At 51.2% G+C, this 19,743-nt stretch overlaps 3 protein-coding genes across 8 annotated transcripts; 1 reads left to right on the top strand and 2 right to left on the bottom strand.

Moving 5' to 3' along the window:
• Positions 1-64: 64 nt before the first annotated feature.
• On the top strand, positions 65-5,463 carry TTI2 (TELO2 interacting protein 2). Its single transcript, XM_062620985.1, has 8 exons — positions 65-765; positions 1,030-1,216; positions 1,314-1,406; positions 1,793-1,977; positions 2,065-2,208; positions 2,739-2,901; positions 3,169-3,250; positions 4,824-5,463. Exons 1-8 carry the CDS (start codon positions 134-136, stop codon positions 4,880-4,882), a joined length of 1,545 nt encoding a protein of 514 aa, XP_062476969.1. The 5' UTR covers positions 65-133; the 3' UTR covers positions 4,883-5,463.
• Positions 3,252-6,662, bottom strand: MAK16 (MAK16 homolog). Of its 2 annotated transcripts, none has more exons than XM_062620994.1 (10): positions 6,636-6,662; positions 6,217-6,266; positions 5,789-5,898; positions 5,618-5,682; positions 5,352-5,503; positions 5,016-5,070; positions 4,856-4,930; positions 4,425-4,538; positions 4,136-4,189; positions 3,252-3,875 (listed from the first exon to the last, which is right to left on the bottom strand). In XM_062620994.1, the coding sequence occupies exons 1-10, from the start codon at positions 6,648-6,650 to the stop codon at positions 3,687-3,689; spliced, it is 879 nt and encodes a 292-aa protein (XP_062476978.1). In that variant the 5' UTR covers positions 6,651-6,662; the 3' UTR covers positions 3,252-3,686. The 2 variants fall into 2 exon arrangements, with proteins under 2 accessions (XP_062476978.1, XP_062476979.1); XM_062620995.1 differs by having other exon boundaries at positions 4,136-4,192; positions 4,431-4,538.
• A 1,514-nt stretch (positions 6,663-8,176) lies between these two features.
• On the bottom strand, positions 8,177-17,700 carry SLC18A1 (solute carrier family 18 member A1). 5 transcript variants are annotated; one of them, XM_062620981.1, is made up of 16 exons: positions 16,104-17,700; positions 15,064-15,233; positions 14,564-14,924; positions 13,936-13,994; positions 13,594-13,677; positions 13,264-13,356; positions 12,909-12,998; positions 11,903-11,946; positions 11,710-11,770; positions 11,504-11,599; positions 9,706-9,784; positions 9,536-9,587; positions 9,309-9,372; positions 9,092-9,211; positions 8,722-8,855; positions 8,177-8,634 (listed from the first exon to the last, which is right to left on the bottom strand). In XM_062620981.1, exons 2-16 carry the CDS (start codon positions 15,185-15,187, stop codon positions 8,521-8,523), a joined length of 1,575 nt encoding a protein of 524 aa, XP_062476965.1. In that variant the 5' UTR covers positions 15,188-15,233; positions 16,104-17,700; the 3' UTR covers positions 8,177-8,520. The 5 variants fall into 5 exon arrangements, with proteins under 5 accessions (XP_062476965.1, XP_062476964.1, XP_062476967.1 ...); XM_062620980.1 differs by having other exon boundaries at positions 16,162-17,699; XM_062620983.1 differs by lacking the exon at positions 13,264-13,356 and having other exon boundaries at positions 16,162-17,699.
• Positions 17,701-19,743: the final 2,043 nt, after the last annotated feature.

Raw genomic sequence — 19,743 nt, 5'->3', positions numbered from 1 at the left:
AGAGGGGCTCGGCGGCGGCTGGGGGGGTCTCTGTGCCGGTGCCCGGTGCTTAAAGGGGCCTTTAAAAGCTCACCCTGGGGTGCGGGAAGCGTCTCTGAGGTGCCGGAAGCGGCCTTGGGGTGCGGGTCACGCTATGGAGCTCAGCGGCCTAGTGCAAGCGCTGAGGCAGGACGGGCCGCAGCCGCCCCCCGCTGTTCCCCCGGCCGAGCAGGTCCTGCTCCAGCTCGGGCAGCTCCTGTCCGGCGGTGCCCCCAAAGCCGGCGCGGTCCGAGACCTGCGTGCGCTTATGGAGGCTGCCGACTGCCGGTGGCTCTTCGGGGACCTGCGCCCCGCCACGCTGGGTGAGTTGGTGCTGGCGTTGAGCCGGTACGGAGCGCCCCCGGAGCAGGAGCAAGAGGCTGCGGATGTGCCCTGGAAGGACGGTGCGTGCGCGGCTGCAGCTGAGAGAGCAGCGGATGTCGGGGCAGTGCTCCTGCACCTCCTGGTGAAGCTGGAAGCGGCCAAGGCGCAGGAATCTCTGGGTGCCCCCGTGGTGGGCCCCATCCTGCGCTGTGTGATGGGGCCTGTCTACATCTTCGCAGCAACGCATATCGTGGAGAGGCCCTGGACAAACGGGAGGTCTCGGTCGGTGGCACGGGAGCTGCTGGAGTCGCTGGTGCAGGCCGCAGGGTGTGGGTCTGTGGCTGAATTCCTTCGGGGGAAGAGCGAAGATGAGGAGGGAAGGTTTGCGGCGGTGATGGGGCTCTTGAAACAGGAGTTAACCAAGTGAGTAGGAAGGGGAGGGCTGTGATGGGGGGCAAAGGCATGTTTGCCTGGTCTCTGTAGGAAATACTGGAAGCTTTTGGGAATCTCTATGGCTGAGGTATTACAAGACACCGGATGAAGAATATGGGGCTAGAGCTTTACAAACACCTAGTGATTGAAAGCGGGGGGGGAATCAGAGCTTACTGTCAGCCAAGAGGCCTAAATGTGTAAGCAGGGTGCATTCATTAACCCCAGCATTTGCTGAGCTGAAGTTTGTATTCCCAGAGACACCTGGAAGCGGAACCCTGCCACGAAGCACGTGTTCTCCTGGACTCTGCCTCATGTCACCCGGCCCTGGCTCAGCCATTACCTGGAGCGGGTCCTCCCGCCAGCACTGCTCATCTCAGACGACTACCGGGAGGACAACAAACTCCTGGGTGTGCGCTGCCTGCATCACATCGTTCTGAACGTGGTAAGGGGGCAGTGTTCCTAAGGCACAGCATGTGCAAGGCTTAACTGGGTGCTGAATGTGATGCACAGGAATAACCTTTTGTTCTCTGTTGTTGCAGCCAGGTGCTGATCTGTGCCAGTTCAACAGGGCTCAGGTTGTGTACCATGCCCTTTACAACCACCTTTATTCACGAGAGGCCACTCTCATCCAGGTAGGGCAGCAGAACTTTGTTGTAATCTGCCTTGTAGTACTGTGCATCAGCCCCATGAGGGTCAGCCAGCTTAAGGCATGAGGAGGCAGAATCTGTTTGCTTGCAGACAGTCCAGTCAGGCTGTTAATAGCTGATACCTGTGGCTAAGAGACAAAGTAACTCAGTAGCTCTCAGGGAAATACCAAAGTAGAGGGAATACCTCTTGCCTCCTGTCCACTTCCAAGTGGCAGCCTTGCTGAATAAGGCTGGGAATGGGTAGAAGAAGTAGTTGTGTCTTGTCAGGTGAACTGCAGGAGCTGTGGGTGGTCAGTGGGGTTGGGGCTTCCTGGTGTTTTGGAAGGGACATCAGCAGGATTGCCCACGTTTACTGTCTCTCACTGGTTTAGGCAGTGCTGCTGTGCCTGCTGGACTTGCTGCCAGTCCTGGAGAGAGCCCAGCGGCAGCAGAAGCAGGGCAGACCAACCGCTCACTGCGATGAGGTGCTGCAGCTGGTTCTGACCCACATGGAGGCAGAGCATCGCCTTGCGCTGCGGCGGGTCTACGCCAGGGCCCTGCCTGCCTTTGTGCAGAGGTGAGAGCAGCCCCACAGCCCTGCAGGGCCCTGCTTTGCCCTTGGTATTCATCTCCCTGCTCAGTGTGTTCTTATTCATGTTGGCAGCCTTGGCATCCAGACAGCACGGCACCTGAAGAGGCTGGAGCGAGTTATCCTGGGGTATCTGGAAGTCTCTGATGGCCCTGAGGAAGAAGCCCGACTGGGAATACTGGAGACACTGCAGTGCACCATAGAGCACGCTTGGCCCAGGTACCTGTCTAGGCGTGAAAGACACTACAGAGGATACGTCCTGAATGCTGTCACCCTTTCAGAGCCAAAGTTTCTGTTGCTTGAGGAAAAGGCCCTGATACCTGAAGGGAGAATCTGTCACAGGGAGAAATCACTGGCATGACCTCACTGAAAAACTAAGCTGGGTCCTCTTTTTGATCTGTTTTCTGCCTGTTCTAAAAGCATCAACTTGGCTGAAAACTAAATCTGTGTATGGCAGCTATGGCAGAGTAAGGCCTGTGCTGTGAATTGGGCTGCCCCTTGATACTCCATCCCAGGGCTACCTTTTGTGTTCAGGGCCTGTGTCTGTCCTCCCTCTGGTGGGCACATTGAGCGAAGCAGCTTCTTCAACCTCACTGCTGAAGCAGTTGTCCTGCAGTTCCTTCTCCACACGTAAAGGCAGCTAGCAGTTCCTGCCTGAGGTACCCAGGAACTGCCAGGGCAAGGCAATGCTTTCCCCTGGCTTGGAAAGAGGATTTGGAATAAGGTGGAATTGCTGTTTCCCTTTGCAGAATGCCATGCAGACTCCCTGTGCTCCTGAAAGCCCTGCTGAAGATGCTCTGGGATGTGCACACTGACCAGGGTTCAACACCAGAGCCAGTAAAAGCTGCCTTGCTCCAAGGGGCCACTGAGTGCCTCATCCTGCTGGATCGCTCTTCTGAAGGGCAAGTGAAGGTGAGCTGGGGACCCAGGACTGCTTCATCTCTGATACCTTACAAGGGGCAGCACCATGCAAGAGTTCCCACCTCCTTGCTCAGCCCAACAGTGTAGTGAAAGCATCAATTTCCACCCACCGCAACTAACGCTTGTCTTGATTGATAAGTGAATTGATCTGTATATGCTCTGCATAACTCACTGCCAACAGATAGCTGGGACAGGGTTGATAACAGCATAAACCTGAGTGTACCACAGCACTAGGAACTGATGCTGCTCTCGTTTCAGGACCTGCTGGAAGGTGTGTACAGCAGCTGTGAGGAGAACCGCGTGCGGGAATGCATCAGAAAAGTGCGAGAGAACACGCGAGGTGTAATCAGTGCTCACCCCCTTTTTGGACAGTAAACTCTTTATTTATTTCAAGTTGCTGTCTTGCTCCTCCCACCCCTGTCAGCCCCATAACCTCTCCCAAAGAAGGCACACTTGTGTGCTCACCTACCTACAGCTTTAGAACAAGGCAGCAGTGCCCCCAGCCCAGGTTCCTTCCTGGAGCGCACAGTTCAAGCTGAGCCTTGTCTAGTTGCAGAGAAGGTCAAATCTTCTTTCTTAAAACTGCTTCATGTAAGCACAAACTGGCTGCAACTGCCTGAGGTCAGGTCCGAAACCCTTCTTTTCATAAAGAAAAGTATTAGTCTGGAGTATAAGGAGCAATTATGAAGGGTCCTGCAGAGTGGCAAAAGCTGGAAGGAGTTCTGGTGGCAGATGAAGGGGTCCTGTCATTCAGTACAAAGTGCAGGTTGAAGGAGTCAGGCTGCTTTTGTTTTGCTGGCTGGCTCTGTTTCTTTTTCATACTCTATTTCAATGTAGGGACGTTTTCTTCTGGCTGGTCCTTTCAGGGGAGTTTTCCCTTTAGATTTGGAGTGAGAGCCTTTCTTCTCTACTTCTTGCTCCACTTCCTGCTCCTCTTCACTACTTGTCTCTAACTTATCCATGTCCTGAGAAAGCAAGATGAGTGACATCAAAGCATGCTGTGTAACTAAACCTCCTTTCTGCACAATTGGGTATCCAATTCCATTTTCTAATCCTGGCTCCCAGCTGTCTCGCCAGAGGAGCTGGGATGTAGTGGATCCAGCACACTCTGATTGTATCATTATGTTCCACAAATCTGATTATCCCATCACCAGAGACACCAAGAGGGAGGAGGTTCATTTCAAACAGCTTAGCCCTGACACTTTATAGCTGGTGCTTCACTTACCTCAAAGTCACTGAGGTCACTGTCATCTCCTTCCACAAACTCTCTTTTATCCATGTCCTGCAAGACACAAAGTCCGAAGCTAATGCCTCCATGCTGAGCACAGTGCAGCGTCGTGACTAGCAACAGAAGAGCCGTCAAGGCCACCACTTGTACACACGCTTTTCTTAGTTCACCTCTCTTAATTTCTTCCTTTCACCCCAACATTCACACTCCAGTGCCCGGCTTGTCGGTGAGCTGGTGGTGCTGCACCAGCTCAGGGAAGGACTGGCTGTGGTGCTGTGGCTCAAAGCATTACCTCGTCATCTTCTTCCCTCTCTGCATCGGACTCGCTCTCACTTTCTGCATCTTGCTCCTGCAGAGCTTTGTCAAAGGCATGGATGGGGAAGTTGTAAATGTCTCCATACTGAAAAGGAATATGTGGATTTTCTGTAAGTCACAGGAGGAACTCAGCCATGGGTGGCAGGGTCATCTAAAGGGCCTGTGTCAAACTCGGGTGAGTGTGGGGTTCAGCCCCTTCCCTAGTTCTGAAGGACGTGCTCCTGTACAGAAGATGGGTGGCTCTGGTTTGAGGGGAAGCAAGTCCTCCTGTTACAAAGCCACTTAAGCAGGGCAGCGTACTGTCATCTGCCACCCCTCCCATACAGGTGGCACTTCCCTTCCACACCAAGGACTGTGTTCCTCCCTGCAGGCCAGCAGGCAGTCGGAGCTGCTGATCCTTACCGTATCCTGCTTCAGCCTTTCCAGTAATTCCTTCTCAATGGCATTATCCAGCTGAGCAGCAACCAGGGCTTTCTCCTAATGGAGCAGAGAGGAGCTGTGTCAGTTGTCTGATGTGTGGAACAAAAGCAACAGACACGAGATGATGAAAAAGTGGCTTTACCTCTCTTCTCTTCTCCCGCCTTTCAATCTTCCTGCGTAGAGGAACAAGCTTCCTCCTACAAGGAACATCAAGTGCTAGTTAGTGCATCTGTCCACCTCTTTCGTAGCAGATGAGTAAATGGTCATTAAGGCCAACAACCAGCATTTACATCATTAGAAGTGTGGCTAGGTTAAGTGGACTTGGACTATGCTGCAGTTAAATCCACTTTAGCCAGGTTCCTGTATGAGCATGGCAAAGCCTCAGAAAAGCCAAGTGCAGTGGGGAGAGACAGAGACCCAGGGGACAGGCAGCAGCTCCACAAATCACACCATGATCACTCTTAGTCCTGTCACTTACTGTCGCTTGAGTGTCAGCTTCCTGATGCGGATGAGGTACTGGGTGATCTTAGTGAAGCGCTGCTTGCACTTGTGTCGGATGAACCGCGGCCAGTAGATGAGGTTCTCATCGATCTCCTGCAGTGCTTTCTCATAGTTCTTGTTGAGCAGGACCTGGCATGGGGAAAGAGTTGGGCTATGGAGTGGCAAGGATGTGGGGATGTATCTGGCCCATCGCTCCCTGCCTTCAGCTGCCTCTTGGTACACAACCCACTCCCGTTAACTCACCCTCTCCCATAGGCGACGAGGAAAAGCCGCCCGCTCTATTGTCTTCATGTACAGGTAACACCGACCTGGAGAAGAGAGCAATGTGATGCTGGCAGAGACACAATGCAGCCTGGACAGCAGAAGTGTGCTGGGGGCCCGGGTGCCATGGGGCAGACAGTATTGCCCTCTCACCTTTCTCCTCTCTGATGGTGGCATACTGGCTGTTGGCCAGCGGGCAGGAGGAGCGGTTGCACAGCCCCGTCAGGTTGTACTCATTGCGGCAGAAGTTCTGGGTTTTTGTCCTGCAAAGATGAGAAGGGAGAATAAAGGGGAAGGGTGGGAGCATCCCAGCACCCTCACCTTTGGGAACAGTGGTAAATGCTCCATCCCTGCCAGTGTCAAAGACAAGAGACTTGGGTGACACGGTCTAATGTGAGGCATCCTTGCCCATGGCAGGGGGTTGGAACTGGATGATCTTAAGGTCCTTTCCAACCCAAACCATTCTGTGATGCTATGGCAGAGAGGCACCCAGCTTTGTCCCTCCTGCTCCTCTCCCCCCGAAGCACCCCATGCAGAGCAGAACCCCTTGGCTCAACCTACCCTGTCCCCCAAAAACTCACGTGATCTTGTAGGAGCAGAACTGCCTGTTCCCCAGCATGTCCCAGACAACCTGCGAGCACAAACAGCGGCTGTCACACCCCGACACCACTGACCCAGGGCCTGGCTCCTGCAGCACCCCCGTGAGGCTCTAAGGAGGGGGGCACCCATAATTGTTGGGGTTCTCTGCACCCCATTGAGGAGCAAGAACCGAGGGGAGGGGTGACGTGTGCTGCCCCCTTCCCATTTACACCCTCCCCATAACACGCCCCGGTTGGGGACCGGGGGGGAGCCTCCCCGCCACGTGGTGCTTTGGGGGGGGGGGGGGTTACGTCCCAGCCGGATGCAACCGACTCAGCGGTGAGGCGGGTGCTGATTGGCTGCGGAGCGGGTGGTGGGCGGGGCGGGGACCGGACCGGACCGAATCAACCGGCGGACTCACGTCGTCCGAGTGCATGGTGCCAGTGGTGCCGGTGCTGCCGCGCTCCGCGCCGCCATAGGCGGAAGGGGCGGGGCCAGATGAACTCTCGCGAGAACAAGGCGGAAGGGGCGTGGCCTGGGTGTGATGACGTCATGCGGGCGCAAGGTGGGGGTTATCAGTGGTCCACGGACCTGGGATGCTGTCGGGACAGGTCGCGATAGGAGCTTTGTGTCTGTTCCTGTCGCTCCTGCTGCACTCCCCATTGAAATGAGGGGTTTTCAGCAGGGTGGGTAAAAACGTTTCACTCGCATTAGTGTTGTTTGGATTAATTAATTAATTGGTTTATGATTCATTAATTCAATGAATTCATTCGCCCTAGAGGTGGCGGATGGAGCAGCGAAGAGCTGTGCCTCTGATCCCATGCAGGGCTTAAGGATCCGGTGTTATCCCGGTGCTGGCAGCTGGAGGGCTTCCAGAGCAACTCAGCATGGATGTGGGACGCTACACACTGCAACAGCCATTTGTGCCCTTGGGTAATGAGTCATAAGGTACCAAATGTTGATGGGTTGCTGTTACCCTCCTGTTTCCCTGCTGGCAAATGCATCTGCCTTGTGCTGCTGTTCTTTCTGGCTAGTGGAGTGGCTGTGCGTGACACAAGTGCTCATTCCAGGCTGAAATGAGCTTACAGAACTGGGGGAAGACAAGTTGCGAGGTTGAGGTGTTGCTGGAAAAGGGAACATCATTGGAATTTCTCAGATACAGAATTAGCTTACTAGAACATACTTCTACAGACCATTAAACTCCATTGTTAACAGTGCAGCACTCCATTTCTAAACCTGTGACCAGGAAATTGCAGCAGGGTAATTAAACCTATTGTACTTCTCCTTGCAATGGGTTGGATCCCAAGCACAGCCTATTGCCCCATCTCAGCTGAGAGACAGGGGTTTTAAAACCCCTCTATTAGTCGCTTATAATCACAAGTGATTCAACCAGCTTTGCTGGCTGAGTATGTGTCTGAGAGGCTAAAACTCTTTCCAGCCTCATTTCTACCTGAATTACTTCATATAATTAATTGGATGCATGTTGGAAAGGACACACAAGCAGCTGTAAGTTACACATCAGTAGCACAACATATGAAGCTATAGCGAGATACAATGAGCATTTGTTTAACTGTCTTCAAAGAAGCAAGGAGCACATTAGCAGCACAGTGACATCTTTATTGAGGGGCTTTGGACAAGGGCTTGTAGGGACAGGACAAGGGGAATGGCTTTAACCTACCAGAGGGGAGACTGAGATGAGCTCTTGGTCAGAAGCTCTTCCCTGTGAGGGTGCTGAGGCGCTGGCACAAGGGTGCCCAGAGAAGCTGTGGCTGCCCCATCCCTGGCAGTGCTCAAGGCCAGGTTGGACACAGGGGCTTGGAGCAAGCTGCTCTAGTGGAAGGGGTCCCTGCCCATGGCAGGGGTTGGAGCTGGATGAGCTTTAAGCTCCCTTCCAACCCAGACGAGTCTGGGATTCTATTTAAAGGCATTAACAAATACCACTGCACTCATCAAGAGGAGATGTCAATACTATTGACACGCTGTGCCTGAGACAACATTACTCTGGAGGACAGGGTGATAGGATTCTCCTCCTCTTCATAACTTTTGTTGTACAGATGAGATGTGTTGGGTTTGGGTCAGCTTGCCTACAAGTCACAGAGCAATTGAGTAGCTTAACTAATCAAATAGAGCCTCCGAATCCCAAGTCTCTGCTCCCTGCTCTGGGTTGCTTGGCTAAGAGAACAGGTCAGTGACACAGCTTGTGTCCAGAAGCCTTGGGGGAGACAGGGTTATTCGTGGGTACTGATAGATCCATGTTCTATAACCGTAATATTAGCTTCAATACACGGCAAGCATCCTTGCGTGTGCTATTCCGCATGTTCTGCCTCCACATCGCTGTCGTCTGTGAGAGGGAAATCACGCAGGGTTTTCTGGGCTGTGTAGCTTTTGGTTTGCATGGGGCACTCCTGGCTTAAGATTGCCTGGGTAAAGGAGAAGAGAAATCATGGTTCAGTAACACTGGGGATTAATCTAAGTAGTTAACAAGAATTAAATGTACTTAAACTCACAATCTTCTCCTCTTTCGCGGGGGGGTTACGCAGGTACCAGCACAGAGGAGCGTAGGCAATGTTGATGACACCAATGATGACCATCAGCCAAGGGAAGCCGATAGCACGTGCGATCGCACCGCCTGTGGATGGGCCTGCAAGTTTATAACCAAAAAGGACTTAGGATGACAGAGAGCAAAAGGTGCTTGTCCAGTTCAGAGGGTTTCTGTGGGTCTACGGTGACTGGGTTGTGGATTCTGTGCTGGTTGCTTGCAGTGAACGCTGGGTGGAGGAAAGGGAGGAGATACACACTGAGTCAGCTGGGTGGAGGAAAGGGAGGAGATACACACTGAGTAAGCATCTCATCCTGTGAGGAAGAGTTCCTCCGTACCAATCGCAAAGCCCATGCAGAAGGCGACATCAGCTATGGCATAGACGTTGCCGTAGATGGAGGTGTGGCGAAGGTCCACGAGGTAGCCCATGATGGGCATCATTGAGGAGTCCACCATGCCTGCCCAAAGCAAGAAGGACCTGATCAGCCCTCGCCCCCTCCGAGTGGTGAGAGCTGTGTTTGAGCCGTGTCACACAGCCTGCCCACAGCAGCTTACCTATGGCAAAGCCAAGCCCGCTGTTTGGGGCAATCAGCCCGTAAATTGTCTTGGCCAGAGGTACCTTTGGGAGGAGAGAGAAAGGATGAGGGCAGGAGAGCTGTGTGAGGTGTAACACAGTGCAACCCCTGAGCATCTGCCAGGTGTGTAACCCTATGCCAGCACCATTGCCCACGCTGCCCCTGCTGACTCTTCTTGCAGAAGGGTCTCAGAATCATCTTACTTACACAAAGGAGACTGATTCCCACCACAGCCATGCCGATCAGGGAGCACAGCCACCTGCAACGAGGTCTCAGTTAGGAGAAGGAGATGTTCTCAGTGTGCACAGCTCCGTGAGCACGATTCGTGCTGAAAGCACAGGCTTGGGCTGAGCTGAAATCTCTGACGTCCCACTTACCGGCCTATTCTGTTAGCCAGAATCCCAAAGAGGTTGGTACCGATGAGGTAGGATACACTGGCAGGGAGGAATGCCATCCCTGAGAGAGACAAAGGATAATCCAGAGTGTTATCCCCAAGTGAATACAGGGGATGTGCAAAACCCTTCATTAACTGCCTCTCTTGTTTGGGGAATGTCGTGGGGAGACAAGGCAATCCCTATGGGAGCCAGTCCCTGCAGTGGTGCTTTCCTATGTCCTCCACTGCCATTGCTCCCTTTCCCATCACTCTGTGCCCTGTAGAAGGGTGGGGGTCCCTCTATGAAGAAAGAGGCATAAAGAATGCATTTGCTTTTGATGGTGAGGGGGGGAAACTGAGGCACGCAGAGGTGCAGTGCTTCACCCACAAACAGGAGCTAAGGGCAGGACTCTTATCCCCACTGCTTTAATAAGCTCATCCTCTCTTGTCGTGGTTTCTTCTTCTTCCCCATTTCCTCTTGTTTTCTGCTTTTCATTTACTAAAGAAAGCAGAATTAAAAAAGTGCTTAAGTAAAAAGCTGGGGGATCATGATGCAGTCAGAGCTCAATATTTGCACTGTTTGCTGATTTACCACTTGTTTGTTTTTAATATACTCTCCCTGCCACTATAAATAAACCTGATCAGCTCCATTTCACCGAGACAACTTCCTCATTGAAACACATGATTTATGTTTCATCTCCTTGCCTCCCTTTAGCAGCTACAGCACACAGTTAATCCTGCAGATTTACTCCAAGCTCTTCTGGTTGTTTTTCTCCAACATAACAGGAGGGAATTGAATTGCAGCACCCAAATAAAGAAGCCCCTTGAGTTCATGAGGTGGGTGAAGTGCAGTTGGGCTGTGTCTCAGTCCAAACTGCTCTCAAATCTCTGCTACCTCAAACTCCAGTGAATGTATATGGGGTTTTCTTTGCTGTCTGCTGACCTCTGGGTACTGCTAAGTCATCTCAAAGCTTCCCTTTGGGCTCAGTGGTGACAGGGGCAGCCCTCTCAGTCTGTGACATCTGTGGTTACCAGGCAGCTCTGCTGTCCCTTCTCCCCACTCTCAGTATCTCTGGGATCCTGCTCTGCCCTCATCCATCCTTGCCCAATCCCTGGTTCTTAAGAAGCATCACAGGCACTTATCAGGATGGATGCTCCTGCCTGCCTAGAGGATAACTCGATTAGAAGCTCTCTCAGCCCTCCTGCTCCCAGGGAGCAATTCAATCTAGGCTCTGAGTGCAGCCCGAGGCACCCCCTGTGTCATTCCTCAGCCAATTGGGTTTGATAACAATTAGTTCTTATTTCTATAGCAAACACAACGTTATCTCTGTATCCCATTTTCTAGGCAGCTGGTAATTAGCACGCACCAGCCTGTCCTGCCTGCGACTCTCTAAATGGCCTTGTTTCACTCTGAGCTGCCTCTGCAAAACCCATCTGCCTGCCATGATTTCAGCCCAGCACGATACCATTATCTGCCCTGCAGAAGACAGGATTGGACAGGCTTCCCGTGCATGGAACAGCCTTTCTTCCACCATTATTGCTCTTGTGGGAAGTCTGATTCCAGACCATTTTTCCAGTAATAGAGAAAAGCACATTGTAGAGCTACCACTAAGGACATTTCCAGCTGCAATTGGAGCAACACGCAGCCTGGGATCACTCATTCCATGTGGGGGAGGGCATATGTTTTCTTCTCTTGTAGGATGATAGAAGATATTATCCAAGCCACCTCGCAGTGCCAAAGCAGGACTGGTTCTAGGTAAATGATATTAAGCAGGATGGAGGCTGCAAAGCACAGCACCTACCTAGCTGCCACTTTGGGGAGCACATGGTCTGCATCATCCAGATGGGCAAGGTGGGCTCCAGCATGGCCACCCCCATGTTGGAGAAGCAGAGGGCTCCTGATGGGGAGAAAAGCTCTATTTTAGCCACTTTCTGCTGCTGTTTCAAGCAGCACAAAGGGATTTCTTCAGTCACGAGGGGCACAGTGTGTGCTGATACCCAGCTTTACCTGCAGCAACCAGGATGTAGGGGTCTCGCAGCAGGGTGAGCACTGGTGTGCCTTTGGTGCTCTGCAGGATGGCAAAGGGGGGTTAAGCTCAGAGCTGCATGTGTACCCATGGGGAATACATGGAATACATGGAATTCATGGGTGCTTGCTCCCCTCCACTTCATTCACATCACCAGCTCACCTATGGACTCACCTCAGGGGAGATCTTGGAGGGCTGCAGTGTGCAGAGCTGCAGAGCTGGGAAGCAAACATGGATGTTAGCATGTTTCTGGAGGCAGCATCGCTCCAATCCACATTTCCCTATTGCTTTTCCTTCAGCCCCACCCCTTCCATCAACAGACCTCCATGGGGTTACAGCAACTGTGTTTGGGAGCATCCCTGAAGGGGGAGAGGTGGCTCCCAGCCCTGCTCCCATAGGAGAGAGCAGCAGAAGTCCCTAACAGGGATCATGTCAGAAGTGCTTTGTCAACCCATGGAGCAGCCAGTTATGCCAATGGTCTCTGCCAGGCTGGGGAGCCACAACTAGAGCATGGCAGGAGTTCAATGTGGAAAGAAATAGGCTTTAGAAAGGCAGTTTCACGTGTAGTGCACCTACGCTTCATTTTCCAAGAGCTCTTACATGCTTCATTAAAGGTCTCTTGCACTACATCGAGGCAAGGATGGTAACTGTGGCTATAATTGAATTAGCTTAATGCTTCCCACTAAAAATGCATGTTTCTGCTGTCTCTCATGGCATCTGCAGCAGCTATGGGAGAAAGATTGAGGATCACCATTTATGCTGGCAAAGCCTGATTCCTCTGTGGCATGGTGAAGAGGCTGCAGGTGGGCTATTCCCAAACAGAGCCTCGGGTGGCATGGCCTAAAGTGAGGTGTCCCTGCCCATGGCAGGGGGTTGGAACTGGATGATCTTAAGGTCCTTTCCAACCCAAACCATTCTATGTGCTATTCAAGCCATTAATGCAATCAGGGGATTTATTAAGTAATTGGGGGACTATTTCTTACTCTATTGCTATGTCAGCCATCTGGTGGCAGAAAACATCTGATTTAGCAGTGACAGAATAACCAGTTCTGCTGCTGTCACCTGTGTATTAATGTGCCTCTTCCTTCACACAAGCCCTGGGAGATTCTCCCTGTAGCATCCACATTTAAATCTCTTCATGTTTTTTGGGGGGGTAGGATTTAACCACTTGGCTTCTCACCTCCATCCAACAGGGCAAAGAATGCCAGGACCAGGAAGGGAGATGACTTCCCCACAAATTCATACATCACACTGCCAAAGGGGGCCCCGACTGCAAGAGAAAGGTTTGTCACACAGCAGCACTGCCACCATCCCCATCACCCTCTGCATCCCAGCATCCCAGCAGTGCTCGGCTCCTGCCACCTAGCCAGCAGGTGTTAGGGGAAGGTGTCAGATCCCATGGGAAGTGCCCATGGAGAATGAGCAAAGGAGGGAGGAGGACAGGCCAGGGAAGGGGCACAGCCATGCAGGTGATGGCCAGCAAAGCTCTGGAGATGCTGTTGAAATCAACCCCATCGGGAGCAAGGTTTCCTTACTCAGCACACCCAAGGCCAAGCCTCCAAGAGCGATGCCCATCACGTTGCCCCTCTCGAAGTCGTCCGTGTACACGCTGGCCAGCATGCCCAAGCCTGGGAGCAGAGGGAGCAGAGGCCACATGAGCATGGCTGGTACCACAGTGATGGGGCTCCTCTGAAAGCAGCCTGGGTTTTGAGGGGGATCTGTCTGCTCCAGGCAGGAGCAGTGAGGATGGGTTTGAAGCCAAAGAAGGCTTCAAGGTGTGTCTGTGCTGCTGATCATTCCTGAGATGATGACAACCCAGACAAGAGGAGCCAACGCAGAGGCTAAGGGGTAGCTAAAACTTGTACCTGCGACTGATGAGAACGATGACCCGACGCCTTGGAGGGCTCGGGCGATGAGCAGCAGGGTGTAGGTGCCTGAGAAGGCAAACACTGCAGAGGAAGGGGAAACGTGGGTCAGGCAGAGCTGTGGAGTGAGCATTAAAACCCTGTAGGAGCGGCCTCAGCTTGCACCGGTTTGGGTGCTGGATGGGGCAGAGGGATGCTTGTCCTTTCTTGTCACCCATTTCTGGGACCCCTTGCTCTGCTGTCACTCCTTTCCCCTGCATGGGGACAGTGGTGCAGGCACAGAGCAGTGTGTTCCCTCCTGTGCTGCTGGGTGTGAAGGGCAGAGAGAAGGGCAATACTCACTGACTGTAGAGAGGAACATGGTGACGAACCCGATGAACATGGGGATGTGGTATCCTATCCTAGAGAGGGGAAAAAGAGGCATCTCAGGGAGGGTTCTTCATTCCAGCCCAAGATATGGCCTTGCTGCCCAGCCTCTGTGGGCAGGAGATCAACTCTTAAACATGTGGATGTGTCTATGAGGGCTGTTCAAGGAAGCATCCAGTGTCCTCCCATAAAGCTCACCCAGAGACATGGCTTGGTTTTGCCAACTCATCAACCCACCCAGAACACATGGGCATGAGCCCGGCTCAGCCCACATGTGTCTGATGGAGATAAAGGCAAAGAAAAACCATGGGCAGAAAACATTATTTCCATAGCAAGGTGGGAATCATTGCTTATATGGTGGTTACTGGTATTAAATAGCATCTGTCCTCATCTGAGGGGGCTTATGTTGTAATATCAACTTGTAGGCTTTTAGGATAGGTAAAATCCATGCTTGGTTTAATGCACATGTACCCCCCTTGCTATTCTACCCACCAGTTCTGTAATCCCACGCTTGCAGGGGCTGCACCTGGGCAGCACAGCCCTTTAAGCTCAGCTAAAGCCGATTTCATCAGCTTGAAGGTACAAACCCAGGTCTCTGCCCTACCTGTTGGTCAGGAGACCCACAGCCGGGTTCACCATCAGCTGTACCAGAGCCTTGGAGGCAAACAGCAGCCCCACACGGGTGTTTTCCTTGGCGAGGAACTCCTCGCCCTCAGGGCAGCTGCTGGGTGATGGTGGGATGCTCGCAGTGGGCTCTGGTGGGATGCTGCTCTCCGTCCCATTCACCAGCTCCACGGCACTGGTGGAGACCAAGACAGTCACCGTGGTGTTGTCAAAATAGGAGAACACGGAGGAGAAAGGAGGAGCTTTCAGGGCTGGAGGAGCTGTTTCAGTCTGAGCTGGGGCAGTGGAGCTGTTGGCGCCTTCATATTCTGTTGCATAGAGGAAGGTGGGGACGATGGGTACTGGAAAAAGCAAACAGGGTAGGAATTAGTGATCTGACTCCATTTCCTGGCTCAGCACCCAGGACTGAATGGTTCTGGCCACACATTGGTGGTCCTGAAGGCTCCCAGCGCCCAGCGGAGACGAGCATCAGCGCCATACCCACGACGGTGAGCAGCATGTTGTCCAGCAGCAGTGCCACGAACACCACCACCAGCACCAGCCTCCGGGATGCCCTCGCTGCTGCCAGCCAGCTCCAGGGCATGTGCTCCGCAGCCGGCAGCATGGCCAGGGCTGGATCCTGGTCCTCAGGGATGAAGGTCTCCAATAACCTTGGAAGAAAAGGCTCCAGGTTACAACCTCCCGATGCTGTTGGCTTCTCCATTGAGGAAGCAGCTCCCAAAGTCTTGCATCTGGGTGCTGTTCCTGAGGAGCTGGGACCACCAGCTTTGCTATCAGGCAGTGGGTTTGTCAAGCCTGCATTTAAATGGAGTGTGTTCGAACCCATTTCCATTCTCCCGACACATCTTGTATCTGCTTCAAGGCATCATTTAAGTCTTCTCCCAAAGACTCAAAGCACAGATCAAGCCGGTAGCTTATCGGTGGTAAGCTCTACATCTTCTATTCCATGTTTGTTCTTCGGAGATTAAATTTGGTCTCCAAGGAAATTCATTTGCCTTACATGTCTTTTCATTTGACCTAATTGAAATGGCATGGCAAGATACAGGACTTAAAAGCCTAATGTGTGTGATTAAGATCAGCGCTTCAGAGGGCTGAGAGAAGATTGCTTGCTTGGCCACGCTGCAAATATCAATCAGAAACTTGCACTAAACAAAGCAAACAATTAGCCAGTTACACTCTTATAGCTCTTAGGCACTTCAGAGACTAAGTGGCAAATGACTGGAGCTAAGTCCGAAGTATCACCCTTCCCAATAACCCTGGTTTCCTGAAATCCCAGGCAATGAGATTAATCGTGTTTTCATTCAGGAAAGCAAATGCTCCAGGCCCTCTGTCATCAAGTACGAGTGCCACACAAGTCACTAAGTTGGGAAACAGGGGTTGTTTCTCACTGTACCTCCAGGTACCAGTAAATACCAAGTAGAATTAATGCAAGAGAAGAGATCTATATATAAATTAATAGAGAGAAATAAGGAGTAAGGAAGCATAGACAATAAATACACGTAGACCAATGGAGCCCTTACCTCTCAAGCCCCTGTTCCCTTCCCAACACAAACCTATTGGTGTGGAAAAGGCTCTTACCCTGCAGCCCATGTTGGTGCGAGGAGCCGGCTGCTGCTGCAGGAGGTGATGTGCTCTGCAGCTCCCCGAGGGTTTATGATTACCGTCTATCAGAAGAGGATATGAGTGTCCCTTTTCCATGGAGATTTAATTGGAACCTCAAACAAGCTCCATTCAGCCCCGCAGCTCCCTCTGCGTCAGAGCAGGGCAGTGGGGTGGGCTGGCAGGAGAAAGGCAGGAGCATTTATCTGCACAGAGGCACCCGATCTCCAGCCTTTCATCAATGCTTATCTCTCTCTCTGAGCACCTTAACTCTTGCCTGGCTCTGAGCAGACCAAACACCCTACCCTGGGGCTGCTCATCCCTCTTCTCCGTGAAGGAAATCTGCTCTGCCCCATTGGAGGGTGTTTATGGGGGGCAGTGATTGGATTCATCACTGGGCTGGTATTATTATATGGCCCTGGGAAATACATAAGAGTCTAGGTCTTGGTCTGCTCTTCAGTGTCTGATGGCCATTCTCTTGCTCTTGTCCTTGGTACAGCTGCCCTCATTCCAGCTCCTCTACTGCTACCTGTAGGAGTTTTTACATCACCATGAGCCATATGTGTGTGTTCACTGGGTTGAGCTGGTGAAATCTTTATGTCCCTGGGTCTCATGGGGTGCTGAGAAGCTGCCTTTGCATAGTCCACAATGTAGATCAGCGTTTCTGTAATGCTAAGAGTGATGATAAGTGTTCATAGTGGATGGAGATATTTGTAAGGCTGGAATGCACTGATCTGCCCCCTGATTTTGGGCAGTTACGGGGCAATCTCACCTCCCTCTGGGTATCAACAGGTTGTGGTCCCTCCACATCTGAGTTCTGCCCTTGCCTCCTCCCCACAGAAGGATGCTGGCGCTTGTCCACAGCCTTTCCCTGTGCTGTTGTGCTGCCTGCTTTGTCTCCAGGGACAAGGAGATATTTCTTGCACTAACAAGGGCAGTAAAGCTGCATGGGAAATGATATCCCTGCACAGGTGAGGTGCTGCAAATGCCATTTACAAGGTGATCTCTATTCTCCCATCATTTCTGTTTTCTTAAACTTCTGACATTTTGCTCCGTGATTTCTTTCTTTAAAGCAGAACTGATGCCATCTTTCATTCAGGAGATGGAGATTCACTGCAGAGATAGAGCATAAATCCTCGGCATATTCTCCCTTTCTCTGTTGCGGTGTAAATCTGCCACTGAGACCATTTGTCTGGCTTCTGCATGATCAAAACCCATTGCTGATAACGTGAGATGAGTACATCCTACCAAGGAGTTCCCTGGGTGTGCATTAGAGCAGAAGTTGAAGCCTTTAAATATACTTCATGAGCTGAGAATTGGATGCCTAGGCCTCGAAATGGCTTTCTCAGCAGCCACAAAGCAGACCGAGGATGAGCAGTGCAGCATTGCCATCTACTGAGGGAGCTCAGAAGTGCTCAGCTGTACCTTGGGCGCTGGGTAGAAAAGAATTCAGGTTCTCCTTCAGGTGAGGAGGAGCATGTGGAGACAGTTCTTCCTCCTCCTCTTCCTCTTCCTCTTCCTCTTCCTCTTCCTCCTTTCTTCTTCTTTGTCTTCTTCATCTTCTTCGTCTTCATCTTCTTATTATAATTATTATTAATATCATTCCTCTTCTTCTTTGTCTTCTTCTTTGTCTTCTTCTTCGTCTTATTATTAGTAGTAGTTGTATCATTCCTCTTCTTCTTCTTCCTCTTCCTATTCTTCTTCTTCTTACTCTTCTTCTTCTTTGTCTTCTTCTTCTTCATCTTCTTATTATTATTAATATCATTTCTCTTCTTGTTCATCCTCTTCCTATTCTTCTTCCTCCTCTTCTTCTTCTTCATCATCTTCATCTTATTCTTTGTCCTATTATTATTCCTCTTCTTCCTCTTCTTATTTTTATTCTTATTTTTGTTATCATTATTACTATTATTATTATAATTATTTGTTATTATTAATATGATGGCAATTACTATTTCTATTTCAATTTCTTATTCCTGTTCCTATTTCCATTTCTAGCTCTGTTTCTTATTTCCATTTCTACTGTTACTGTTATCTCCCGTAGGCCCCAAGGTCAGGACATGTCTCATGTGGCAGCTGAAGGAGATTGCAGTGTCTTGGCTCTTGTTGTGCACGGAGGATGGGAAAGCTTACTCATATGTGCTCTGGGAGCATTTCCATGAGTGTGGCAGCTTTTTGCAGGCAGTTCTCCCTGAGCTGTACTTTCAGTATGCCATTATAAATGTTCGGATTTCTGCTTTCAAGAACCCTGCAGGATAAAGAGAATAAGAAATCACCAGAGTGAGATAATAAAACACAGTGAATATTTCTTGTGTAATGAGAAGTATTGGAGAACTGATGGCCCAGCATTGGATGTGGGCCTGAAAAAGGGCTGGCAGCAGCCCCCGTGCCAGCCCTGGAGCTGACTGTGGTTCCTATGGATTCAGCTGAGAGCAGGATGCACTGGAGGAGGTTGTTCACTCCTGTTCCCTCACCTCAGCAGTGCAGGGAAATACATCCCCTGTGCAGCCAAGGCTCCTGTGTGCCCAAAGGAAGCATGGGCAAATGGCTCCTAATGTGACACTGCCAGCCCGGGGCCGAGTGAGCACACAAGATTTGAATGGGCACTTGGAGAACCAGATGTTAAAGTCACTCTTTGCTGATATTCCTCCACCGTGGAATCAAGGAATGGTTTGGGATGAAGGGACCTTAAAGCTCACCCAGCTCCAACCCAGGGACCCCTTCCACTGGAGCAGCTTGCTCCAAGCCCCTGTGTCCAACCTGGCCTTGGGCACTGCCAGGGATGGGGCAGCCACAGCTTCTCCGTTCAACCCACCCCAGTGTCCCATCACCCTCACAGGGAAAAGCTTCTGCCTAAGAGCTCATCTCAGTCTCCCCTCTGGCAGCTTAAAGCCATTCCCCTTGGCCTGTCCCTACAGGTAAAGCAGTTGTAAAGCGCACACTTTGTTCAGTCCTGTTGACTCTCAACAAACAGGAGCGCTGGGTAATGTGCTCAAGGTCACGTTGCATTAGAAAGAGAGCTGAAAGCTGGCCAAAGCCTCCCAGTTTGGTGTTTAATCCACTCAACAGCATTGCCCTTTGTCTGGGGGTTGTTTATTGGGTTTGCTCCCTCCTTCTCCAAACAGTTCCTTGTGTCATTGTTTGCTCTTTCCATCAGTCTCACCGGTCCTTGGCACTTTGTAGCTCCTCCAAACCAGCTCAGGGTTGCCAGTAGCTCCTTGAGAACATTATTTCCCCAAAGCGTTTCTACTTTTAATGTAGAAGGAGAGAGAAGATTGGTTTGGAACATCAAATAATTCCATTTCACTGGGAAGCAGGGAGGAGAACAAGCATGGCTTAGTGGGAGGTGTCCCTACCCATGGCAGGGGGGTTGGAACTGGATGATCTTAAGGTCCTTTCCAACCCTAACGATTCTATGATTCTAGGAATGATACATAACTCATATGGAAATCAAAGGTTGACAGACTAATGTTTAATGGGAAAAGGTGTCTATAGATAACCCGCTCTCTAGTTTATATTAAATTAAAGGCTTAAGGCAGCTCTTGTTCTGTCCTTCAAACAACT

This window comes from Pezoporus occidentalis, unplaced genomic scaffold, assembly GCF_034315485.1.
Source record: "Pezoporus occidentalis ecotype Australia unplaced genomic scaffold, CSIRO_AGI_Poc_V1 ctg226, whole genome shotgun sequence".
Classification (NCBI taxonomy): Eukaryota; Metazoa; Chordata; class Aves; order Psittaciformes; family Psittacidae; genus Pezoporus; species Pezoporus occidentalis.
The sequence above is the reverse complement of the archived record's forward strand: the minus strand, read 5'-3'. Positions and strand labels throughout refer to the sequence as shown.